This window comes from Myotis yumanensis, unplaced genomic scaffold, assembly GCF_028538775.1.
Source record: "Myotis yumanensis isolate MYYU_CA2020_CCGP unplaced genomic scaffold, mMyoYum1.0.hap1 SCAF_10, whole genome shotgun sequence".
In the NCBI taxonomy this organism is placed as follows: Eukaryota; Metazoa; Chordata; class Mammalia; order Chiroptera; family Vespertilionidae; genus Myotis; species Myotis yumanensis.
Window position 1 is genome coordinate 75,926,750 of NW_027223761.1, and position 27,961 is coordinate 75,954,710.

Consider the following 27,961-nt stretch of genomic DNA (forward strand, 5'->3'; position numbering starts at 1 on the left):
TGGAGGGCAGCTGGAGGAGGGAAGCAGCCCAGGTCCTGGGTGCTGGAGGGAAGCTGGTGCCGGCAGCCCAGGTTCCAGGTGCCAGAGGGCAGTTGGAGGAGGGAAGCAGCCTGGGTCCTGGGTGCCTGTGGGTGGTTGGAGGAGGGAAGCAACCCAGATACTGGGTGTGGAGGGCAGCCGGAGGAGGGAAGCAGACCAGGTCCTGGGCACCGGAGGGAAGCCAGTGCTGGCAGCCACGGAAAGGAGGGCATATGCTTGCATGAATTTTTATGCATTGGGCCTCTATTACTGTAATAAAAGTAATGTGAATATGGTCTCTCTCCTCTCTCTCAAAGTAGCTTATTGCACTGTACTCACCCATCTTCTTGTGATGATATGAAATGCCTACATAATGCGATATACTGAGATGAATAATATAGGCATTGTAATGTAGTGTTAGGCTACTATTGACCTTTTGATAATATGTAACTCTATGGCTTCTACTTGCCTGGCACAAGTAGATCCTCAATAAGTATTGGTTGAATGACTGAATAAATGAACCTCCAAAAATTCAATTTTATGTAATCCACTTTCTTAGAATTCAAAATATGTATATTATATACTTTATTTTATGCACTATACTATATAGGATATTATATATCCTATATAATAAAAGGCTAATATGCAAATTGACCAAACAATGAAAACGACCGGTCTCTGTGACATGTACTGACCACCAGAGGGCAGATGCTCAATGCTGGAACTGCCCCCTGGTGGTCAAGGCACTCCCACAGGGGGAGCGCCGCTCAGCCAGAAACCATGCTCATGGCTGGCGAGCAGAGAAGTGGTGGCAGGAGCCTCTCCTGCCTCTGCGGCAGCGCTAAGGATGTCCAACTGCCGGCTTAGGCCCGCTCCCCAGAGTTGGACATCATCTGAGGGCTCCCAGACTGCGAGAGGGCGCAGGCCAGGCTGAGGGACAACCCCCGACCCAAGTGCATGAATTTCATGCACCGGGCCTCTAGTCTATATATATAAGTCTAAATGACTGTTACGACCAGTTAACCAGTCACTATGATGCACACTGACCACCAGGGGGCAGATGCTCAATGCAGCAGTTGCCCCCTGGTGGTCAGTGCACTCCCACAGCCAACCTCTTGCAGCCCCTGCCCGCAGCCACTCCCCGCCCCCCCCACCCCCCCAGCCCCTGGCTAGGCAACCTCCTGGGGTCCCTCCTCCCGGCCGGCCGGCCCTCCAATAGGTTTCTATCACCGGCCAGGCCTAGGGACCCCACCCATGCACGAATTCATGCACTGGGCCTCTAGTATAATTATAAGTTTCTTAAATTCAAACAATAGATATTCTGTTAGGTCCTACATGAAACTACAAAAATATTTATTTAAAAACAAACAGGGCTTTAAAGTTTAGTTTTGATCAAAAGAGATATAACCTTGTTAGCTTAGTATCATTCAAATTCATAATCATCGTGAATCTTTAATGGATCTGTAACTTTAGGTGGCCATTTAAGAAATATAAATGATTTAAAATCAATTTCATTAAAAGTACCTGAATATTTTTTCTTTTCTTCTTTTCTTTTTTTTTCACCATATTTTTCTTCACTACCTGTTTCATTGAATAACATTTCAGGTATCTAAAAAATGAAGAGCATTTCTGTAAACCTCAATTCAGTATGAAAAAATTTTAATAAATGCAATTATCAGAGGTTAAAAACCTTTACCACAGACACACACACACATGCACATACACACATACACACATGCACACACAAACAGCAGTATCAATTGCACTTTTCTTCTAGGATTTTTTCCAGACTAAAAGAAAAAAATCAAAATATATACATCTTTAGAAGACATTATTTCCTAGACAAGATTTCACACATATCAACCATTAATTGATTGAAAAAATGACACTTAAGAAAAGCTCCAATATCTCACTTAAAAGACAATTAGACTGAAATGAAGAAAATCACAATTTAGATTAAATTAGAAAATAATCACAAATGCCATTTAAAATCGCATAATAATTAAAATATGTGGCATAAAAATAACAAAATGCCTTCATGGCATAAAGCAATCCTAAGGGTCCTTTTTTTTCTTGAATAAGAAATAACTAAAAGTATATGAAAACAATTTAATAAGTGAGAATGCTAAAAACTATTGCCTAGCTATAACTAGGTTTTTACTACTATCACAAATAAGAAAATAAAAACCTCATAAACAGATCATTATTACTACATAAAGTATGGTAATCTTATAAGATTATTACTATTTTAAAATATATAAAAACTCTTAGTTTCCTGGAAAAAAATAAAGCAATAGAACTATGAAATTTTAAAATTAGGCCAAAAAGCTTCAACTTCTTTCGCCTAATTGTTAACATTGATACCAAGAGAAAGCACAAGTAATCCACATAACTAGGTCAAAAATCATTTTCGGAATTTCTCGGGCTGAATAAAATGTAAGCCAAAAGATTCCTGAACTAATGGAGGGCTTAAAAGGGCCATGACTCCCAAGCCAGAGAATCATTTTCTCAAACAGCTTCACTGACTCTGACAAAACGCTTAAACCTCTGTGAGAATATTTTAAATTTACACTTTTAAACAAATGGAAATATTTCTTTGAAACTTGCTTTCTTTAAATAATCTATTCCTTTTTTTTTTTTTTTTAATATATTTTATTGATTTTTTACAGAGAGGAAGGGAGAGAGACAGAGAGCCAGAAACATCGATGAGAGAGCAACATCAATCAGCCGCCTCCTGCACATCCCCCACTGGGGATGTGCCCGCAACCCAGGTACATGCTCTTGACCGGTATCGAACCCGGGACCCCCGAGTCCGCAGGCCGACGCTCTCTCCACTGAGCCAAACCGGTTTTGGCTAAATAATCTATTCCTTATGTTAATTAGTTTGTGGCAAACATTTCAAAACACACACATATATCAAAGCATCATGTTGTACACCTTAAATATATACAGTTTTTATTTGTCAACTAGAGGCCTGGAGCACGAAATTCGTATGAAGGAGGGGGGGGGGGTCCCTCAGCCCAGCCTGCACCTTCTCCAATTGGGGACCCCTTGAGGGATGTCCGACTGCCGGTTTAGGCCCGATCCCACAGGATGTCCAAAATGGGCAGTCAGACATCCCTCTCACAATCTGGGACCACTGGCTCCTAACTGCTCACCTGCCTGCCTGCCTGCCTGATCACCCCTAACTGCCCTCCCCTGCCGGCCTTGTTGCCCCCAACTGCCCTCCCCTGCTGGCCTGATCTCGCCCCCAATGGCCTTCCCCTGCCGTCCTGATCTCGCCCCTAACTGCCCTCCTCTGCTGGCCTATTTGGTTCTGATTGGTCAGTTTCTATGCCAATCAGCATCAAAAGCTCCGCCTCCTAGGCAGGCATTGGCTCCCCACAGCACCCAGATTTGGTTCTGATTGGTCGTGTCCTATACCAGTCAGCATCAAAAGCTCCACCTCGTAGACAGCCATTGGTTCTTCACAGAACCCACATTTGGTTCTAATTAGTCTGTTCCTATGCCAGTCAGCATCTCCGGGCCTTACTGGGCTTGATCAGGGAGGTGGGACTGAACAGCAGCCCCTGACAGAGGCTGGGAAAGAAAGAAAGGTCTGGCCTCTGGCAAAGCCCAGAAAGAAAGAGGGAGAGAAAGAGAGAGGCAAGTACTGATCAACAGCTGCCACTGAGGCTGCGGATCAGACCTGTGATCAGTCGTTACAACCCTGGGCTTTAATATATTAGAATTATATCTCAATAAAAGCCAAGGGGAAAAAATGGTCTATTCATAAACAGTATCCTACATTTGTGAAGTTTTTCTGCCCAGATTCTCCTATATTCCCTTTTGCCTCCACTTTTCCTCCTGGAGATAACAATAGCACTTTCTAAAAATTGAATGGGTTATTAACCCTACTGTCTCCTATTAACACCCTCACCTCTTAATTCCTTGAACTGCTCTCTCTTTTCTTATCCACTATCTTGTTCTCAGCCCATCACCTGCATCCCAAATGGTCATATCAAGACCTTGTCATTAAAAATAACCAAAATCATTCCACAATCTCACTTTCAAACGTCCCACTCTTCCTGCACTACACTCTTATCTTCCCAGCTCATTCCCTTCACAACGTCAATAATCCTTAGGCCCCACAGACTCCTCCAATCCATTAATTTGACCATCTTTATACTGTCATTCACTATCTTCCCATTATAATCTCTCAAGTCCCTTGGCCTTCACTTGCTTTGTCATACACAAGCAGCAAAGCCCCGATCCTGGTTAAATGAGTCACGCCTTATTGGAGGTCTGCACTCATGAGTGCTCATGTGACCGGAGAAAAACACACAACGATGCTGATTGGCCTCAGTTGATCTCCATGATCACTCACCTCAAGTGAACCCTCAGTGCTACCGACATATTACCCTAAACCTTTCACGTTTTTACTCTTCTGAACTGCTATTTTACTTATCCTCTAACATAACTTCAAGACTCCAGAATCTGTTCCTTCAACTTTTCTCTCGACTAATAATCATTCTTCCTATTTCACTGAGAAAATAAAAACAATCAGAAGAGTGTCCAAAACTTCCCCAAACTGCACCTACCCTTGGACCTTTGCCCTTGTACTCTGCTTTCTTTCCTGTTATTATGGGTGACATTTTCATTCTCCAAGCAAAGACCAATCCTTAATCTTTTCATCTGTGCCCTGGACTCACATGCTGTCCACTATCAATGATATTGCTCTAGCAAATTTTTCCTGTCTTTCCTGTAACGTAATTTTTGCATATAAACAGGCTATATTATTTGTCCCATCTTAAAACAAAACAAAAAAAAAACCACTTCCTCCAGTTACTGATCCATTTCTCTCTTGTACAACATAATTGCTTAAAAGAAATAACCATATTCAGTGTCTCTAATCCTCTCTTCTTATTCTTTCTGAAATGTATTCTAATATGGCCTTTGCTACTACTAATTAAAACTGCTTTATCAAAATCATCAATGACCTCCATGTTGTTAAACCCAATTTTCAGGCCTCATCTACTTTCATGAGTCATAGTTAATCCTTTCTTACTCCTTTAAAATGGTATCTTCACTTGGCTTCCAGGCTTCGATTGTCTTCACACTCTCCTGGTTTTCCTCATATTCTCTAGCAGCTCCTTCTCAGTTTCCTTGGCCGGTTCCTCCTCTTCATGTCAACTTCTTAATGTTGATGTACCCCAGGGTTCAGTCCTTGGACTATTTCCTCTTTTGTGAACATTCAGTCCTTTGGTGACATCATTCAATCTCACCGCTTTAGATAACACCTATATCTGATAATTCCCCAATTTTTATCTGTATGCCTGACCTTTCCCCTGAACTCCAGATTCATATATCCAGCCTTATTAACCTTGCATTTTGGGTGTTTGACATTTCATATTAAACGCAAATAGCATAGCAATGATAGATTTTTTTTCAAAAAATTATTTTATTTAAAGATTGCTAATATCATTACTATGATGTTTTTATAAGCTAGTCTATGACAGGCTAGTAAAATTTTTTAAAGTACAACAGACATCCGTGTGGTCTTTAAGAATATAATCTTCAACCCAAAATTTTAGACTCAACTGAACTATCATATGAAGAAAATAGTGTTATCTTCAGACATACAAGAGATGTTCAGGGCCACAATTAAGGAAACCAAAGGAAAGTTGTGAAAATCAGTAACTTAAAAAAAAATAGGCTTATATTTTTTATATCCATATTTAAATGTTAAACTTACTTTCTTCATGCTGCTATCTGACCAGCCTTCCATCCACAATACCTGGCATTTCTTATGCAATGCTGGATTACTCTCACAGTTTATTGTGAAGTTTAAATTTGCAGAATCCATTATCAAGACAATATGCAAGTTTTGCTGAATTCCTAAAAAATATATAAGAAAATTATAATTATGGAATATTACAGCAATAATATTGGGGAAACCAACATATGGTCTGGTTTTATGAAATAAACATTTCTGAAATGGAATAGTAGGAGCTATTTATTTAAAAAGCACAAGCTTAGAGTATGATTTTTATTTTGGTTAAGAAATACTTGTGTGTGTGTGTGTGTGTGTGTGTGTGCATACTAACAAAAAATATCCAGAAGGATATTCATGAAGAAGATACTATATTGCTGTTTTGTATGTTATTTATCAAATGTGATATTGGATTCTATTTTATAATTTTTCTCTCAAACATTTTTGTTTCAATATTCACTAGCAAAATTGATATCTGGTTTTATTTTAAAATACATATTTTCCCTGTTTCAATATCAATGTTATTTTCCTTTCAAAAAAGAAATTTGGAGACTTTCCTAAATTTTCTATGTGCTGAAACAGTTTAAAATAGCATTGGGATGATCTGTTTCTTAAAGGTGTGGTAGAACTGCCTTATAAACTTGAAGGAGAGGGAAAGAAGGGTAGCTCTTGAACAACTTTACCTATTTCATCAATATTAAAGGTTCTTTTAGAAAAATAAAGAAGGCAAATATAATAGTAATGTCTGGGTGATATTATTACCTTTATTTTTACGTATTCAATTTTAGATATATATAGTACACATAAAACTATTCCTTGTAATAATAGCAGGTTATTAAGTTTAAAAAACCTATAGAGTCTGGCACAAATGAAATACTTCATTAATTCTCTAAGATAGGAAGTACAAGCACTAATTTTACCACATGAAAATAAAAGCAGCAATGTACATTACCAAACTTTCATTCTTTCCTTTTGCTAAAATTGTGCTAACATATTTTTATTATAGGTTAGCCTTTAAGCTATATTAATTGTTTTTTTCTAAAAGCTCCACAAAAAAAGAAAAAAGTATAAATTACTAACTGGACCCAATATGTAAGAGACCTTTGTAATCTATAGAAAATAAAGTAGATTAAATGAATATTTATTTCACATGAACCAGAGTTTGAATTGATTAATAATTTAGATGTCACTTACTATATGTGAAGTAATTGAAGGTTGGTCCAAAAAATCCATCCTGTGAAGCCTGATCTTTAAGAGGCAACAGCAAGGGCTCTAACTCTTCAAGGGTATAGAGTCCGGGAACTTCACCTACAACAGACAATTACATTTCTTTTGAATTTTAGTTGCATTACACTAAATCAAGAATACATTTTCCATACACAATGCTTTTTCTAATTTTGTATTAAATAATCTGCCCCTATTCAATCTTTGTTTCCAAAAATACACAAACCTTATCATTTCAATATTACTCACAAATCTACATCTGCTGCCTTCATTTGATAAAATTCAAATTCCTAAGCAAACCATTCAAGACACTTCATGATCAATCCATGTATCTGGCTTTCTAGGTTCTTTTTCAACACTCCTCCACCGGACCTTGTGTTCTAGTCTCAATAAACTTCTTTGTGGCCCATAAATATAATGAAATGCTCCCTCTTTCTGGAATATAAACCTACAGTTTTCCTCTGCTCCCTATCTTCCTCCAAAATTAGTGTTTATCTTTCAAGATATTACTTTGTCAACTGCTATTCCCATGAACCTTTCCTTACTAACCCTATGCTAAGTAAAGGACTCTTTTCTCTTTCACATAATATCCAAACATATCACTGTTTAGCATTCATCACACCCTTTAATAATAAACAAATTACTTCCTTTCCCTGCCAATTAGATCCTGAATTCCCAGAGGACAAATATTTGATCACATTCAATATTAACGGTAGGGCACTCTTAGCAAAGTATCAGGAACACAAATATTTGTTAGGTAAATAAATAAATAAGTGAATGGATGGATAAATAAACTTGTACTCAGTATCCGAAGAACTAATCCACAAACTGCTACTAGCCAAAAGAACGATGAATGGCAAATGAAAGTGGATTAAGACTACAAGCATTTGATAGAGGGCCTGAACCATGTCTCCTATTAATGCAGTATTTAGCACTGGGTCTGGCACATAATGGGTGTTTAATAAATATTTGTTAAACTAATATACTTATAGTTCACAAGAACCTATAAAATTAAGTAAAAATTCTTTTGCTATACATCCAAAGCACTGCATTCATGTAGGGCCCATCACGGTTTGATTTCTACTTTTCTTTAGGCTCAATTCAGAGGTATCAGACCACTCACCATTCTGCAAGCTTGCACATATTCGAACACATGCATACATGTACCTATTTCAGGTCTTTCTCTAAATTGCAGCCATACAAAAATACTTTTGATTCGTTAAGTTTAGCAAAAAAAGCTGGCTCTGCTTATATATTATACACAATGGGGAATAAGAATTTGAAATAAAAAGAGAGACAAAGGCCTAATGAGTACTTTCTTTGGAAGTAGTTTTCAAATACATTTTTTGCCAATAATGTTGGCAAAATAATTACTGAATTAATGTTTATCTGGATGTTTGCTTTCACAAAGAAAAAGAAAAAAGTAAGGCTGGTCTACTATTTCATCTCAGACAAAATGAACAAGGTCTCCATCTAGTGACGACTTAAGCAATATGTAAGAATAAAAATATGCACCTTAAAAATAAAAAGGCTATTCTATAAAAAGACCAAAAACATTCAAATCTACCACTTCCATTGTGCCATTACCCCTCAATTCTTTTAACAGAAATTGAACTACCACTTGTCTAACTAGCTTCCTGGTCTATCCTTCTCATTTGGACACTAAAGTATACTAGCAGATACTTCATATTATAAATTAAAGGTGTTTTCTTTCAATCAAATCTGTTAAATTCTAAAGAAAAGACTACATTATTCAAAGCCTACCTCGCATGATATAAAACAAGTATATATTAATAACTGAGTGAAACATGAGCATCATTTAACTTTGTCCTTGGGTCCCCATAATGGAAGAACCTATGCAGTTGGAACTCTTGGTCTAAGCTACCACATACCAATGCTGTGAACATAATTATTCATTATAAAAAGGTTCTGAAAAATAAAAAATGTGAGAAATTGCATGTATCCTTCCCAAGAAACTATCAAAAAGGTCAGGTGGTTCCAGAGAACACAGGAGTATACCATGATTTGAGAAAAATTAGATCTCATATTATCTGTATTCACATGTCCACATTAAGGCCATACCATATCCACCAAAGATGGACAGTGAGGTTCTACAAATATTTTATTGTAAATTATATTACATATTTCTTACATACTAGTTATTTTATTTTTGAAGATTAAATTTCTACAGATAAAAAAATTGCTATATCAAAGGTATGGTACATTTTTTAAATAAGTCAGTACTGGTTGATAAAATTTCTCAAGGGGTTATAATAGATCACAGACCAACCAAAAGTGAGTAAGAGGGCCAATTTTTCAGCATATTCACCAATATTCAATGTTAAGAATCATGTTTATATAATTCTTCAATCGTTTGGTTTTACAGAAATTTCTCAATTCTCCTGCTTTGAGCATGTTTAACCCCATGTCATCTTAATAAAAGCTATGCCAAAAATTCTCTGAAACATAATTTTGCACAAGATAATTTTACTGGCATATTTTTTACATTATTATAACTTTATTTTCTATGAATAGAAACGATCCACTTACCTGAAGACAAAAGGCTATTGATCATCTCCAAAAATGCAGGGTGCACGAATTGGTGATCCTCAAGAAGTAAAACCACCTGTTGTGCTTCGACGCCTGCGAGATTCAGCACCTGCTCAGAAGAAAATGTTTTGGGACAATTAAATATTTTTGGAATACTTAAAAACTTTAATTCTGTCTTTAAACTTAGTCACATTATTTCTTTCTTTATTTGTATATCTGTAATCAAAATTAAAAATCAAATGTTAGTTATACAGTTAGGAAAGTAAATCTAGCGCATGAACAAATACTATTTGGGGAAAATTTTAATTTTTTTTTTTTTTTACTTTTATGTAATACTAGTGCCCCAGTGCACAGATTCATGCACATTGAAAGGAAGTTAATTAGAAGGTGGCCGGCAGGGCAGAACTGGGTGAGAAGGGCCGGACACTCCCTGGAGCCAACCTCCTACAGTCCCTCCCCAGCTGGCCACACCTGGGGCAACACTGCAGCTCGAAGGTGGTCTGCAGAGTGAGCGGGGTTCCTCCAGCAGGTGGGGGTCCCTCAGCCTGGCCTGCAGGGATCGGGCCGAAACCAGCAGGCCAACATCCTCCAAGGGGTCCCAGAGTGCGAGAGGACACTCTACAAAGTTGCTGTTGCTTCGGCAGCTCTTGCGTTGAGCGTCTGCCCCCTTGTGGTCAATGCACATCATACATACCAGTCAGTCAGCCAGTTGCTTAGCCTTTTACATATATATTAGAGGCCAGTGCATGGGTGGGGGCCCTAGGCCTGGGCAGCGATCAGGGCCTATTGGGGCCATCTCACCCAGTCCTGATTGGGGCCAGGCCAGCCGGGGCCTGCCAGCTGCTGGAAAGGCCCTTCCCACTGCTGGACAGGGCCGGAGGGCTTGCTGGCTGCCGGACAGTGTCTGCCGAAAGAGGGGAAAGACGGGGGGGGGGAGGAATCATGGGACGTTTGCAGGCTGTGGGGAGGGACTGGGGGAGGTTGGCTGGCCATGGGAGGTTGGCTGTGGGAGCACACTGACCACCAAGGGGCAGCTCTTGTGTTGAGCATCTGCCCCCTGGTGGTCAATGCATGTCATAGTGACTGTTCGACCGGTCATTCTGGTCGTTCGGTCATAACGGTTGCTTAGGCTTTTGTATCTATAGATATATCTATATGCCTATAGTATTACAGATGTCTCCTATTTTCCTCCCTTTTACCCCCCTCCTCCCAGTTGCAACCCACCCCCAGGTCTTCACCACTCTATTGCCTGTGTCTGTGGGCTATGCATATCCTATATAATAAAATGGTAATATGCAAATCGACCAAACAGCAGAACAACTGGTCACTATGATATGCACTGACCACCAGGGGGCAGATGGTCAATGCAGGAGCTGCCCCCTAGTGGTTAGTGCGCTCCCACAGGGGGAGTGCCGCTCAATCACAAGCTGGGCTGACGGCTGGCAAGCGCAGTGGTGGTGGTGGGAGCCTCTCCCGCCTCTGCGGCAGCACTAAGGATGTCCAACTGTGACAAGGATGTCCAACTGCAACATTAGTCAGTCGGATATCCCTCGAGGGCTCCCAGAATGCTAAAGGGCACAGGCCAGGCTGAGGGATTTCCCCACCACCGCCGAGTGCACAAATGTTGTGCACCGGGCCTCTAGTAAGTATATAAGTTCTTTGGTTTATCTCTTCTCATCTCCCCCACCCCACATCAAAGTCAGTCTGTTCCATACTTCCGGGCTTCGGGTCTTATTTTGTTAGTCAACTCATTTTGTTCATTTTATTCCACAAATAAGTGAGATCATATGATATTTGTCTTTCTCAAATTAGCTTATTCCACTTAGTATAATATTCTCCAAGTCCAGGTCTTTTACTTCCTTGGTTAAGTTTATTCCTAGGTATCTTATTTTTTTGTTGCAATGGTAAATGAGGTTGTTTTTTTTAGTTTCCCTTTCAGAGAGTTCATTACTGGTGTATAAAAATGTCATCAAGCCCTAAACAGTTTGGCTCAGTGGATAGAGCGTCGGCCTGCGGACTCAAGGGTCCCAGGTTCGATTCTGGTCAAGAGCATGTACCTTGGTTGCGGGCAAATCCCCAGTAAGGAGTGTGCAGGAGGCAGCTGATCGATGTTTCTCTCTCATCGATGTTTCTAACTCTCTATCTCTCCTCCCTTCCTCTCTGTAAAAAATCAATAAAATATATTTTTTTAAAATGTCATCAATTTGTGGATGTTGATTTTATATCCTGCTAACTTGCCAAGTTCATTACTTAAGACTAGTAGTTTCCTGGTGGCGGCTTTAGGTTTAAGTACAATATCATGTGAACTGCAAATAATGACAGCTTTACTTTCTCTTTTCTGAGTTGGATGCCTTTAATTTTTTCTTCTTGTCTGATTGCTGTGGGTAGGACTCCCAGTACTATGTTGAACAAGAGTGGTGAAAGCAAACAAAAGATAGAAGGTCATTTTTACATGTACCCACATATGTCCCATATAAATTCCTCCTTTTATTTCTTTTATGTCCATCTAACGTTCCATTCTGGGGTACCTGAGGGTTTGAAATTCTAATAGGAAATATTTTTCCTGTCTGTCCATAATATGATTTTCTAATAAACATGGGAAAATCAAATAAAGCAAAGGATTGTAACTCACATGTTTGAGATCATTTTTGAACTGTTTGAGTTCATATCCTCTGGAAATCTTTGGGGAAAACAGCACTGCTCCATGCATATGACTGACTAAAGATGTGATGGTCCGACGGCCTACACCACTGCGTCCTGCTAACAGAAGTGAACCTCCGGGAAAGCTCAGCACTCTATCTATCCGAGACATATACTCCAGGACTTCTTGAAAAAGTAAAATATCTAAATTCTGGTTATCGCGTCCATAATGAATAAGACCCTTTTAAAAAAAATCACAAAGAAAAATTTATAATTACTATAAGTCGCAATTGCATAATAAAAATATTAATATCTAGCTTAAGATATTAACTTTTAAGGCACTCCAGAAAAGGAGTTAAGTGACTACATGTATTCTCACACTCTACATTTTATTTATGCAATAATCCAGCTTTATGGCACTTTCTAAGGAAAAACTTATATGTCACACAAGTTCAAGGGTCCAGAGTAACCACCTCCTCTTGGACACAATTGCTATAATTAGTAAAAAGCAGTGTGAGCTGTCAGGTTAATTATAAAAACTTCAAAAGACCTAAAATTTACCAGTTGTTACAAATCAAATCAAATCAGTGTTGCAAGACCAGATATAATAATCCTAAAACTCCAGAAACTAAGTGCCTAAAAAATATTATGTGAACTCTTGTTCTTCAAGATGAGTCAAAATCCCACACACAGGAAGGATGCACCGCCAGGAGCTATGTGACACAGTGAATACAGAGAGAGGACAACTAGACCTCACATACTTAACTATAAACATTTTCAACTTTGCAACATCCTTTCCAGGCAAAGCAATCAATTCACCAGACCATTGAAAACTTTTCTTGATATACAATCCGGGCTAATTTCCAATATAAATATTAATTTTTAAAGCTATCATATGTAGTACTGTTTCTTCTTCTTTATTGTAATTAAACTTAAAACAAAACTGCCTAGGACAGTGCCATTCAAAGGTTCCGTGAACCAGCAGCATCAACATCATCTGTGAGCCTGTTAGAAATTCAGATTCTTTGGGCCCCTCCTACTGAATCAGACTTCCTTGAGATGGGGCCCGGGAGTCAGCATATTTTCTAGTTCTTATGCTCACTAAAGTCTGACACCACTGCTCTAGGATGATATACCAATTAATATAAGTCCTTATTCATATTTCCAATATCATGTGTCTTAGCAATTTTATATGTTATCTGTGTAAGCACATGCACATGTAGTTAGATCTGCCACAATGAACCATTTTCCAAAATAACCAGCTTTGTATATTTTATAATCTTGTACTCCAAAATCTTTCAATAAATATTTTTTAAATTCATAACTGATATTATACCTTTTTAATAACATCCTTGAGTTCTGTAGAATTTAGTATTCCAAGAGGTTTTCCATGTGGAGGCAATGGTTGTCCTGGCGGTGCCCTTGTTACTGAATCATGTCGGGCTCCCCATGTAACATAGAAACTATCTGTAGAAATAAAATATATGGTTTTAGGCTTGTTATTTGTAATGGAAGCATCAGTAAAGTACATTGCTCATTAAATTATTTTTAAGTTAATTAGTTCAAATAAGATCATATGCAAAAAGGCAAAGATACATTATTTTAAAGTGTGCCTTGGAAGACCAATAAGATAGTAAGATAGAAAGACTTAAACTGCTAGATCATTTTACCTGAAAACTAACTGATGGGATCCCTATTTTATCTTTGCATCCCTCTTCTCTTACCCCAAAATGACTTCCTCCCAACTTTCCCTATTATTCCCCCTCTACTCTGCCCCATTTTCCTTCTCTTTCTCCAGAATCTCCATGTGAAATTTATAAAATAAAAATAACATAAAATTCACAATAACTAAAATAATCTCAAAACTCTCCTTGAAAAAGAACATAGATCAATACTGCTAATAGCTCTAACTTCTAAAATGAATTTTTAAAATTAAGCGAATTTTAATTAGAAAACAAAAATCCCACAGACTTCCTGGAAATTTATCTATAGCACTGTCCCTGTTACCATTCAAGAAAAATCTGTTCACCATTCTATCGAACACTTCCCCTCCCAATTCCTCTGGGAACTGTTCATCAAGAATCCTCCTTGACATATGCCCAACTCAACCACAGCTTAATCTTTCCTAGACCCAAGGTACTTCATGTTCCTCTCCTTCACAATCACATTTCTTACATTATCATATTATTTTTCTTACATTATCTTCTACCTTCAGAAACCACTAAACTAAAACTCTTATCTGGGAACAATAATACCATCCTAATCGCCAAGTCCAAATCTTTTTTTGCGGTCATTTTTTTGTGCAGCTTCTTATGGAGCCATTCTTATTGAATGTACTTATCAAGCCAAAATCACTACTTTTTTTTTTTAATCCTCAGCCAAGGATATTTTTTCTATTTTTAGAGAGACTGAAAGGGAGGGTGAGGAAGGGGAGAAACAGAGAGAGATCCATGTGAAAGAGACACATCCACTGGCTGCCCCCCACATGTACCCTGTCTGAGGGGTGGGGGGGGGGGGAAGCGAACCCGCAACCAAGGTACGTGTCCTTGACAGAATCGAACCCTCGACCCTCCAGTCTGCCAGCCAACTCTCTAACCACTGAGCAAACCAGGGAGGGCCAAAATCATAACTTCTTTTCCGTTTTCTGTTTATCCCTTATATGTTTATTTTCCCTCAGATCTAATTCAGACTGTTATTCTTTAATTCTAAACATTCCTCTTGAATAATTTAAGCCTATTCTGTTGCTTAAATTATCAATTATTTACATACCCAAAACCCATCCACTATCTCTAGGCAACTCTCCCCAACTTTAGTTTAGTCCCATATTTCTAATTGTTTAACAGACATATAATTCATGCATTCATTAATAAACACTCACCACACACCTGTATATAAATACTGTGTTTTGTTAGAGATAAGTAGTAAGACAAACATGATCCCTACCTTTATAGAACTATAAAATTTATGTAAATTCCCAAAAGACACTCAAAAAGGTTGCAAACATTCAAACACACATCTAAAATTAAACTCCTTATTTTTACTCCTCCTCATTTCTCCCCTAGACTCTGGTAGTAGAATCCTTACCTTGTATCCCTGCCATAGGTCTCTGCCCCCTCAACTATATCCTCACTGCTACTAAAATAACACACACAAAACAAAATCTGATTGGTCCATAACACTCCAATATCACAGATTCCCACTGCCAAAACAAACACGATTCTGCTAATCACGGCCTGCTGCAATCTGGTTGCACTGACTGCTTGAACCTTCTGTCTCCCTCTCCGCCCCATTATATACTCCAGCTTTCTCAAGCCTTGGGTTCTTTACATATTCTGTTTCCTGTCTGGGATGCCCTTCTCCTCTCCTTCACTTAATACAGTCAACTTTTGCCCTGGCCAGATGGCTCAGTTGGGTGGAGCATCATCCCAACTGATGCTCTATCCACTGAGCCAAACTAGCCACGGCTAGCTACAGCAATTTTGAAAAAGAATAAAGCAGGAGAAGTCGGTCTAACCAATTTAAGACTTATGTTACTACAGCAATCAATACAGTGTGGTATTGGCAAAAGGACACACATACACATCAATGGAACAGAATAGAAAACCCAGAAATAGACCAACACAACTAATTTTTTACAAAGGTATAAAAGGAATTCAAGGCAGAAAGGTAGCCTTTTCAACAAATGGAGCTGGAACAAGTGGACATCCATAAGCAAAGAAGTAAACCTTGACCTAAATCTCATTCTTTTTTTTTTTAATCCTCACCCAAGGATATTTTCCCATTGATTTTTAGAAAGAGTGGAACAGAGAGGGAAAGACAGAGAGAAATATCAATGTGAACAAAACACATCAATTGGTTGCCTCCTGCATGAGCCCCGACCAGGGCCCGGACTGGGGAGGAGCCTGCAACTGAGGTATGTGCCCTTGTGTCCTTGACCAGAATCAAACCTGGGACCCTTTGGTCCGCAGGCTATCGCTCTATCCACTGAGCCAAACTGGCTAGGGCTAAATCTCATTCTTTATACAAAAATTAACTCAAAGTAGACCATTGACTTAAAACACAAAACTACAGGGGGAAATCTTTAGAAACTAGAACTAGACAGAGTTATTACCAGACACCAAAAGATCCTTTAAAAAAATTTAATTCATTGGGGTTCACAAAATGAAAACCTTTTTACCTGTGAAGGAACCTGTTAAGAGGATGAAAAGACAAGCTATAGAGTGAGAGAAAATATCTGCAAACCACAATTTGACAAAGGACTGGTATTTAGAATAATTATAACTCTCAAACTCAACAGTAAAAAAAAAAAAATAAACACTCTAATTAGAAAATGGGCAAAAGGCATGAAGAGACATTTCACTGAAGAGGTTATACAGATGGCAAATGAGCCCATGAAAAGATGTTCAACTAAATTAGCTGTCAGCAAAATGCCTATTAAAACCACAAGGACATAAATACACACTTATCAGAATGGTTAAAATTAAAAAGTGACAATACCAAATGCTGGCAAGGATGTAAAGCAATTCTATCACTGATATATCACTGATGGGAATGTAAAATAATACAGCCACTACAAAACAACATGGCGGTTTAAAGAACATAAGCATACAAGTACCATACAACCCTACAACTGTGCTCGTTAGCATTTATCCCAGAGAAACAAAACTGTATGTTTACACAAAAACCTGTACATGTGTTATCACAGCTTTCTTCCTAATAGCAAAAGACTTAAAACAACCAATGTCCTTCAACAAAATGATTAAAGAACTGCTAGTTCACCTGAATACCTACTCGGCAATAAAAAGGAACAAACTAGTGAAATATGCAACAACCTGCATATGTATATCTCCAGAGAATTATCCTGAGTGCAAATAAGATTGTTGAAATGGCAATATTAAAGACAGAACAAACTGGTAGTTTCCATGGGGTGAACTACAAAAGGGTAACATGACAGATCCTTATGGTGATGTTCTGTATCTTAAGTGCATCAATATCAATATCCTGGCTGTGATGTTGTACTGTAAGTTTGTCAGATGTTACCACTGGGGAGGCCCAAGTAAAAGACACATGTGCTCTCTCAGTATTAATTCTCACAACTGTATGTGAATCAATAATTATTTCAAATTAAAAATTAGTTTTAAAAGTTTCAAGGTAGCTTCCTCAAAAAAGTTATTATTATATACCTCTTATCAAGCATTTATCCCAAATTATTCAGAAAAGTTGTACTGATTGTAAAACAATGCATGCTTTATTGTAATTATCAGTTTAACAATCTACTTGCACAAATCTTTGTGGCATCTGAACACATTAGCAATAGTTATAATTGCAAGCAACGACTTTCATATCTGTATCTGCAATCAGATTACAAGTTTTTTTGGGCACAAGAATATGTCTGGTTTACTTTTTTAAGTCCCAATTTTAAGTTTTATTAGTAAATTAATATTTCTCTATATGAAAATCTTATTTTCCTAGATCTAACATATATCAACCCTTCATTGAAAAGTAAACTATTGAGGACCAGCTGGTTTGGCTCAGTGGGTAGAGCGTTGGCCTGCGGACTGAAGGGTCCTGGGTTCGATTCCAGTCAAGGGCACATGCCCGGGTTGCAGGCTCGATCCCCAGTAGGGGGCTTGCAGGAGGCAGCTGATCAATGATTCTCTCTCATCATTGATGTTTCTATCTCTCTATCCCTCTCCCTTCCTCTCTTAAATCAATAAAAATATTTTTTTAATAAAAGAAAAGTAAAATACAGAGAAAAAAAACCCATACAATATTTGAGTCCTACATAGGAGACTCTGAAATATACCAAATTCTAGAGAATTCAGATACCTAATAAGACACTGGTATCATCTAATTCCCGAAAGATATGCTAGTTTCTTTATAAAAAGGAATTTTCAGACTAAGAAAGAATGCACCATTTAAGAACCAAAGCCTTTCTACACTAAGCCATGACACTACATGCCACAAGGGCATAAACCCTCACTAAAAATCAAGCCAACTCTGCACTATTACCAGGCTTCTCTCAGCATTTCAACCTACCTTAGGTTCTCTTGAACTTGTTTTCTGATTCTAAAACTCAAGAAGCACCTAGAAAATTACTCCTATCATCTCAACATCCTTCTCATCTTCATAATTTCGGCTTATGTAACATGACCCTGGGACCAATATTGAATCCAGAAATGTACAAGGTGAGGCAAAAGTAGGTTTACAGTTGTGAATACACAAAATAGTTTATTCTTGCATTATTATTTATTAATTATTGTATTATTTTCCATACAAACTATAAGCCTTACCTTTGCCCCAGGCCCTGTATTATATGAAATAGTTTTGAAACCTCAGTTTACAATTTAATAGAACAGAAACTCATTTTGTAGCTTAAAAGTAGTAATATTAAGAAATATTTTCATAATACGGTTCTTTTTTTATCAAAAGTCTTTTCACCATGATGACTTTCATCACATGCATTATTCCTACAGCAATTTTCAAAATGCAAATTTGTTATTAAGCAGTAATAATTGCAAATGCAGCATAGCTGCTTTGACTACATGATGTTATGCTTTGTTTACCATAACAATGAGTGAAGCTAGTAACAAAAATAAGTAGTTCTGTGCTGACATTATGAACAGTGACAGGAATGAGAATGGCCATTACTTTCAAGCTAAAGTTCACTGTAATCAAATATGGATTTTCACAATAATTTTTAAATTTCATACAAACTATTAAAAACTTCATTAGTAAAACTCCTTCAAGAAATACAATTTTGAATTGCAAATGTAAAATGCTTTGGCCAGAACCCTTTCTTCCCCCAGAAAAACAATTATTGTCATCATAGTTTGTGTGGAATATAATTATTGACACCTAGCAAAAGAAGACAGAGCAACCCCTTATGATTAAAATTATCTGAAATTTTTATTTGTTTAGACATACACAATCATGCTACTAGTAAACTGAAGTTCTCATAACATTTATATATTTACATAAACTCAGTATCTATATTACCTGCCATATTGTCTAATACATCTGACCCCCAATCTCCTTGAAACACTGATGTTAAAATGTTGTCAAATAAATGAAGCTCCTTTGCACCAACAATTTTGTCACGAAATAAGCGCCGTGCTTCATATGCTACAATTTCTAATACATAATCTAGTGGATGGTTTGACGATCCTAAAAAAGGCAAAATTTTCTTTAATTGTAATAAAATTAAAATGTCTTGAAAGTGGTCAGTTTCAGCATATTATTAGAAATAGTGAAAATCTACATACCATAATTTTGGCATCAGACAAATAGAAAAAAAGAGAAAAAGAAGTTTAAATTCATTGGGTTAACGAGTTGGTAAATTTTTCTATTATTTAAAGTTAGGCACTATTATCTCTAGTAGTTCAATAAGAATATCAATCCCAAAAAGCATATTAAACATAATTTGGTTACAAAGAATTATAATTTCATTTTTCCCAAAACCATGTTTTAATCATGGTAAACATAAATAGTTTATATGAGAAAACATAATAAAATATTATTTTATTTTTAATGTTCATTTAAATTACGTTAATATTATTTCACTTACAGTTTTTTTAAATACTATAAATAGTTACAATATTCATTTAACATAGCTATCACAAACAATAGATAGCGTAAAGATACACACAGACACACAAACACACAAACACACACTATGGCATTCTAAGAAAGATAAGAGATTTGAAATCATGAAAGCAAAACTTACCTCCTTCTAAGTCATATCTGAATAAGCCAAGAACCCACTGGGTAAGAATGCAAGGAGTAAAAATATAGTGACTATAATCGTCAACTGTAAATTTGGCCCGCACCTGTAAAAGAAAATACAGTAAATCATCTGACTACTTTTCAGTTATGTAGACTCACAAGAATGCCAGTTTCTACCAGTGGATGGGACTGTATTTCAATGTAATTGACTTCCTTAGTTATCTTGTATATTATATTTTATGAAGTTAAAAACATTACATGAGAAGTGTTGTTCATAGGCTTCGACAAATAAATAAAATAATAATAAAATAAAAATAATAAAAATAAAATAAAATAATAATAAAATAAAATGCTAAAAAGTGCTTCTAAAGAAAGAAATTCAAACCTAAGCTTTATGAAATAGTGGTTGTACTTCCAAGGCACTCACAGATCCAGGTAAGACCCATTTTCTAATGGCGGGAACCACAGAGCTAGTTAACTTATGTTCAAGAAGCCACTGAACTTTTAACACATCAAAGTGTCACTCTCTAATAGATCACCAGTAAAAAGCCTGTCCCTTCCTCCATATGGACAGAGCCACTGCTCTTATTCTGGCCTTGATCATTGAACATTTGAATTAAATTTTTAAAACAGAAGGAATTTATTGCTTTCTAACTTATCTTTCCCTACTTCTACTTCAATACTATAAAAAGCAACTTCCACAAACACTTTCATAACTTTCACATACTATTCGCTTTATCCAGGAAGACCCTTCATCTCCAGCCACTTTGCAAATTTCTATTCATTTTTCAAAATTCAAATCACATTTCACCTCCCCTTACTACCACATACAACAAAGTCATTTATTCCTTCTCTACACTTTCTCTGTACCTTGTGCATACTGTTGTCATACTTGTAACACTGTATTAATAGTGCATTTATATGACTAGGTCCCTCATTAGACTGTGAGCCTCAAAAGAACAGACTCAGTCATCTTTGCATCCCTACGATCAGTGCGGTAAGAGACTACTCAGTAAATGTCCTCTGCCATTCTTAATGCCAGTTTTCAAGCATCATCCCACTCCATCAAAGAAGGATACTGTAGACATTTCCTCACAGGTAACAAGGAAAACAAAAAACAAACAAAACAAAAAAACATCAAACACTGCTCTTGGGTTTGAAGCTGGGAGATAGCAACTAACAGAACTCAAGAGAAAGATTTAGTTTTGGAAAAAAGGTGAACTCCATTCTAAATATTCTCAATTTGAGCTGATAGAAGAATAACAATCCATCCACTAATTCATTCAGTCAATATTTACTGGGTGTCTACTTGAAACTGCCAGGGAATACAATAATGAATAAAGCACAAAGAGCATCTGTCCTCACAGAGCTGACCCTCTAGTTAAAAGGTCTAACTAACAACAGGAAGAGAAAGTCTGAACATCAACAGAGGGCAAGATTAAAGATCGTCCTTTGAAGTGATTCAAACAGACATGAAAAACACGATGTACTATAAACACATACCTGTTCATACACTTGTACCATAGATCCTGCTAAGAGAGAAATTTTTGATGAAGAACCCCAAATAGAATGATTCTTCAAATTTTTATGTAAAACTGGTTCCAAATATGCCCCATAAATTGTCTGTAATTGCTCTCTTTCTGGGTAACTGAAAAAGAAAGTTAAAATAAATATTTTTTAAAAGAAGCTGAAATAAATCATTAATCTAAATTATTATTTTAATGTTAGGTTATAGCAGTGGTTTTCAAACTGTGCTGCTTTGAGACCTAGTTGCCTCCAAAATTTACTCAGGGGCCAAGCTCAAAGTCCCTATTCTCGCATCAACCAAATTAGATCCCTAATTATCTGTTGTAAAATACTGAGGGTCCTAAAAGAGGATTCCAACAAAATTACTTAACAAATATAATTGATTGAAAAATCACTGATCTTTAAAAAGGGTAAAAGGAAAATTTTCCCTAAGATAAGGCACTTTGAGTTATGTAGAGCCTGTACATAGAGCGGTAATCCACCTCAGAACTAAAAGTAGAACTAATACAACAAATAAAACCAAACTCCCCCAAACTAAAATCTCATTTTTTAAAATATATTTCTTTATTGATTTCAGAGAGGAAGGGAGAAGGAGACAGAGCTAGAAACATCAATGATGAGAGAGAATCATTGATCAGCTTCCTCCTGCACGCCCCCTACTGGGGATTAAGCCCACAACCCAGGCATGTGCCCTTGGCTGGAATCGAACCTGGTACCCTTCAGTCCACAGGCTGATGCTCTATCCACCGAGCCAAGCCAGCGAGGGCTAAAATCTATCTCAATACAGCTAAATTGGTGGCTGTAACGTTTTTGAAAGAAGAATGTTAATATATGGTTACAATTAGCATGAAAACATAAAACCTAGATTTTATAAGGCAAAATATATCAGAGACTGTAGTACCATAAGCATAAAATTGAAAATTCCTGTAACAGTTATGGACCATGGAGACGGGTGGATGTATTATTAGAGTAAGGCCATCAGTCACAAACATAACCTAACTTTACTTTCTTCAGATTTAAATTATCTGTTTATGCCCTTAGCTGGTTTGGCTCAGTAGAGAGAGCATAAGCCTGCTGAATGAAGGGTCCTTGGGCTCGATTCTGATCAAGGGCACATACCCAGGTTGCAGGCTCAATTCCCAGTAGGGAGTGTGCAGGAGACAGCCAATCAATGAATTTTCTCTCATCATTGATGTTTCTATCTCTCTCTCCCTGCCTCTTCCTCTCTGAAATGAATAAAAATATCCTATATAATAAAAGTGTAGTATGCAAATTGTCCCCTTGACCAGGAGTTTGTACAGGAGTTTGACCAGGGGGCTGGGCCAGCAGGGGGAAGGGAGGGAGGCCCCAGCTAGTGGCAGCAGGAGGCCCCAGCTGGCGTCAGCAGCGGCGGGTGGCCAGGGGGGGAGGGAGGCCCCAGCCAGTGGCGGTGGTAGTGGCAGCAGGGGGCCAGGGGAAGAGAGGAAGTATCCAGCTGGCAGTCGGTAGCCACTAGGGAACCTACCATTGGGCCTCTAGTCTATCTTCTATATTAATAAAAGGGTAATATGCTAATTAGACCAGACATCCTCCAGATGTCCTTCCGGACAAAGCCACAGTGGCAGGGGCTGAGGCAGAGGCGGTTAGGGGCGATCAGGCCAACCGGAGGGAGCAGTTAGGGAGCAATCAGGCTGGCAGGGGAGCAGTTAGGGACCTCAGGTCAGCAGGCAGAGATGGGTAGGGGCAATCAGGCAGGCAGGTGAGCAGTTAGGAGCCAGAGGTTCCGGATTGCGAGAGGGATCCTGGAATGGAGAGGATGCAGGCTGGGCTGAGGGGGTGCACAATTTCATGCACCTGGCCTCTAGTCTACACTAATAAAAGAGAAACATGGTAATTAGAGTACAACCGCTACCCTTCCCATTGGCTAATCAGCATATCCTTATGCAAATTAACTGTAAGCCAAGATGGCAGCCGGCAGCCATGCACTGAAGTGAGCAGGGAGGCTTGCTTGCTCCAGTGACTGCGGACTCCAACGTTCCCCGCCTGACTTGCCGGCCTCTCAGCTGCAACTCTAAGCAACTATGTTGCAAATATAGAAGCTAAAGAAAACCCTAGAAACCGGCTTTCAGTCAGCCGGGCTTCAGCCAGCCGGACCGCAACATTGTATCAAATACAGAAGGTAAAGGCCAGAAACCTGCTTTCAGCAGCGAGGCCTCAGAGCTAAAGCTGGCCCAGAATAGAAAAAAAGAAAAGAAAAGAAGGAGCAGTTGGGAGCTTCAGTCACCCGCCAGCCTGAAAACGGCCCTCAGCCCCTCACCCAGACTGGCCAGGCACCCCAGTGGGGACCCCCACCCTGATCCAGGACACCCTTCAGGGCAAACCAGCTGGCCCCCACCCATGCACCAGGCCTCTATCCTATATAGTAAAAGGGTAATATGCCTCCCGGCACCGGGATCAGCGGAGCCGCGAGGCCTCCCTGCACCGGGATCAGCGTGACAGGGGGCAGCGCCCAAACCCCCTGATCGCCCTGCGGCTCTGTGTGTGACAGGGGGCAGGGCCACAACCCCCCCCCCCTCCACGGGCCCTGCTCTGTGTGTGACAGGGTAGAGCCATAACCTCCCCATTGGCCCTGCCCTGAGTGTGACAGGGTGCAGCGCCCCAACCCCCTGATCCGCCCTGCTCTGTGTGTGACAGGGGGCGGTGCCCCAACTCCCCTATCGGCCCTACTCTGTGAGTGACAGGGGGGAGCTCCTCAACCCCCAGATCGGCCCTGCTCTGTGTGTGACAGGGGGGAGCTCCCCAACCCCCTGATCGACCCTGCTCTGTGTGAGACAGGGTACGAAGCCCCAACCCCTCTGATGGTCCCTGCTCTGTGAGTGACAGAGGGCAGCGCCCCAACCCCCTGATCGGCCCTCCTCTGTGCGTGACGGGGTGGCACCGCAACCTCCCCATCGACCCTGCCTTGAGTGTGACAGGGGGCAGTGCCCCAACTCCCCAATCGGCCCTGCTCTGAGCCTGGCCAGGGGCTGCACCTAGGGATTGGACATGCCCTCTGCCACCCGGGAGCAGGCCTAAGCCAGCAGGTTGTTATCTCCCGAGGGGTCCCAGACTGCGAGAGGGCACAGGCCGGGCTGGGGGACCCCCCTCCCCCCCCGAGTGCACAAATTTTTGTGCACCGGGCCTCTAGTATATATATAAAAGCCTAAGCAACAGCTGACCAGTCAACAGATCGCTATGACACGCACTTACCACCAGGGAGCAGATACTCAACGCAGGAGCTGCCCCCTGGTGATCAGTGTGCTCCCACAGCCAACCTCCCATGGTCCCTCCCCCTGGCAAGATGGCCCCGATCAGCCCCAATCACCAGCCAGGCCAAGGGACCCCACCTGTGTACGAATGTGTGCACCGGGCCTCTAGTATTTTAAATAAATAAATAATCTATTTAGTTATCTTTATACAATTTAATAAGGTTTTTGTTTTATAAAATCATAAAACATTTAAATCTAAAATGTACCATTTTGATTCCTGATATTGCTATTTTAGAACAAAGAAAATACAAAACAGTTCTAGTTTATTTCTAATATATAAGAAGTGTTGATTAAAAAAGGCTTTATCCTAAATTATTGCCTATAGTTTGAGAAGGGCAGGAGCTTAAGTTTAGACTATTTGTATATGCTGCATTTTGAAGAAATATCACTAATGATACCTTAATAAAATGCAAATATGTCTCCCCAAGTTAAAAAATAAATTTAAAACACTAAGATACATACTCTATAGCACAAAGACGAACAATAGAAGTAAATCTGGTAGTAAGCTTATGTCTTCCCAGTCTTCCTCCAGCTGACATAGATGCCACAATTTGAATATTTTCTAAACCAACCCATTCCAAATTTTCATCATAAAATCCTTGATATGTCAATACCTATTTGAAAGCAAATTTAAAAATAAAAGTTTAATGCTTAAGATTTTCTAATCATGATATATTTTTGCATAAAATTCAATTATTTCCAAATGTAATCATCATCCTCTACCTATCTCAAAAATTGAAAATTGAAATATACTTTAAATTCTTATATCATTGAAAGATAACACTGTTCAAGACTGTGTTCAGACTGTCAAACCTCAGTGGGAAGGCAAGGCAGGGGAGGGGTGGAGGGTGAGGGGAGAGAGCTAAACCAATGGACTTTATGTATGCATATAAGCATAACCAATGGACACAGACACTAGGGGGGTGAGGGCATGTGCCAGGGGGGCAGGGAGGTAGAAGAGGGTTGGTCGGGGGAGGTCAATGGGAGGAAAAAGAGACATATGTAATACTATATGTAATACTTTAAACAATAAAATAAAACTTAAAAAAAAAGACTGTGTTCAATGAATGTTAGCTGAATTACTCTTTTCAAATGGTTTCTAATAAACAGTAAAATCCAGATGACAGTATAAATCCACCAGCAATTATTTTTTAAAAAGTGAAAGAAATCAGAAAAAAAGTATAAGGAAAAAAATTTTGGTTTGTTCTATAAGTATTTTATTCTTTTTGCAGTAATGTAGTAAACGTAGACTTGCAGATATATAAGCATTTAAGTTCTAATTTAGAATTTAGCATTTCTAATGTGATGTAGATCAGATAAAGAAATAAAATCTTCCACACTGACTGAGAATGTATGGTCTCCAATACCTACACAGGGAGAGAGGGAGACTAATGAACTAAAGCAGCCAGAAGGGGCATGCCTGAGGAAGTCTAACTGCTCTCAGAATGCAAACCTAAAAAACTGAAAACTTCCCCAACTCCAGCACCATCCTCAGCTTCTGCTTTCCTCCTTTTAGGAATGAAGGATATGCAATAGGTATAGAGCAGTGGTTCTCAACCTTCCTAATGCCGCGACCCTTTAATACAGTTCCTCATGTTGTGGTGACTCCCAACCATAAAATTATTTTCGTTGCTACTTCATAACTGTAATTTTGCTACTGTTATGAATCATAATGTAAATATCTGATATGAAGGATGTGTTTTCATTGTTACAAATTGAACATAATTAAAGCATAGTGATTAATCACAAAAACAATATGTAATTATATATATGTGTTTTCTGATGGTCTTAGGCGACCCCTGTGAAAGGGTTGTTCGACCCCCAAAGGGATCGTGACCCACAGGTTGAGAACCGCTGGTATAGAGTAAAGGCTGCTTTTACTCTTTTTGTCATATATCAACTCGATGTAATACTAACTTCTACATGGAGGAAGATCAAAGAAAGTAGACCTGGAACAAAACTGAGATGCCTCAAGAGTTCAATTTCCCATGACACATGCTAGAAAAAACTGACTCTAAGGAAGAAAGCAGAAATTTTTCTAGAGTGAAGGAAGGGCAGAGGCTGGATGGACGTGGGCAAAGGTGGGGAAATGGGGATATCTGTAATAGTGTCAACAATAAAAATAAAGTTACTCTCTATCTCTCTCCCTTCCTCTCTGTAAAAAATCAATAAAATATATTAAAAAAAAAAAAAAAAGAAACTAAGCTGGTTTACAATTATATTAAAACACTTCAAGTGATAAGGCTCACCTGTTGTAGAAAAGCTACCAAAGTACTGGTGCCCCATTTGTCAAGTTTGGGTAGGTTGATATCTTTTAAGTACAAAACAAGTCTTTCACAGTCTTTGGGTCTGTATACTCGACCAGTATTAGTACTGATTACCATGCAGGTCTGGCTCAGTTTCTGCAGGAGATGTCGAGATGTAGTTTGTGCACTACAGTGAACCGTAGCAATTTGAGTGGACCGGAGTTGGGAAAAGGCATACCTCAGCAGCATCCTATGGAAGATGTATGACATTTGACTTTAAAAATACAACCAATAAGATACTTTTTATATTCAATATAAAAGTTCTCTTTTATAAGTATTTCATTTTCTAAAATATGTATGATGATGTTTAAGGAGAAATGGTAAAATGGATATGATAACTTTCTAATTTTTAGACTGGAAAAAATATATTCATGTTTTAAGGCAATCCTGGGACTCTTTCAACAACAACAAACAAAGTTTTCAGAAATAACTTCATTTCATAAAGTATATATTAAAGATACCAAATGTTTCTCCATAGTTGAAGAGAATATTTTAAGATACTAAGATCTCCAAGTTAGAAAAAATTACTATGAGTTGATAGAATTTTTTAATTACTACTAGAAATGTGAAACTAATAATCCTTGTCTCATTTATCTCCAGAAACTATACTCACAAACACTAAAAACAGGCTGGATTCCACTGAATAAAAAGCTATTTTCAAATAGAGATCTAATGTCAAAATTCACTTTTTATAAAATAAAGCAAATGTTAATTTGTGAGTACATCTAAGGTATTCATTTTTGTTGTGATTTTATGAACAGATTCTTTTATAAGTATCTTCTAGATTATTCTCTTTCCATTAGTAAATACATAACCTGGCAGAAAAAAAAACATATTATTCTCCATAGTCATATTATTTTTACAAGTAGTGGCAACGAAAGAGTCCTTCATGAAAATAGAAGTGCTAGTTTAACCTAAATAAATAAATAAAT

General features: G+C 38.5%; 1 protein-coding gene across 4 annotated transcripts in view; it reads right to left on the reverse strand.

The window, feature by feature from the left end:
- DYNC2H1 (dynein cytoplasmic 2 heavy chain 1) overlaps positions 1 to 27,961 on the reverse strand; it is a 297,101-nt gene that overhangs the window by 188,730 nt on the left and 80,410 nt on the right. For 3 of the 4 annotated variants that reach the window (XM_070426020.1, XM_070426023.1, XM_070426019.1), the window contains exons 43-53: positions 26,973 to 27,219; positions 25,186 to 25,337; positions 21,413 to 21,557; positions 19,911 to 20,013; positions 19,184 to 19,351; positions 13,521 to 13,651; positions 12,177 to 12,425; positions 9,545 to 9,653; positions 6,965 to 7,078; positions 5,753 to 5,895; positions 1,543 to 1,627 (exon numbers count right to left, since the gene is read on the reverse strand). In XM_070426020.1, coding sequence (XP_070282121.1) covers positions 1,543 to 1,627; positions 5,753 to 5,895; positions 6,965 to 7,078; positions 9,545 to 9,653; positions 12,177 to 12,425; positions 13,521 to 13,651; positions 19,184 to 19,351; positions 19,911 to 20,013; positions 21,413 to 21,557; positions 25,186 to 25,337; positions 26,973 to 27,219 — 1,646 coding nt within the window. The remainder of the gene's footprint in view (positions 1 to 1,542; positions 1,628 to 5,752; positions 5,896 to 6,964; positions 7,079 to 9,544; positions 9,654 to 12,176; positions 12,426 to 13,520; positions 13,652 to 19,183; positions 19,352 to 19,910; positions 20,014 to 21,412; positions 21,558 to 25,185; positions 25,338 to 26,972; positions 27,220 to 27,961) is intronic. The other variant, XM_070426022.1, reaches the window with a different exon arrangement.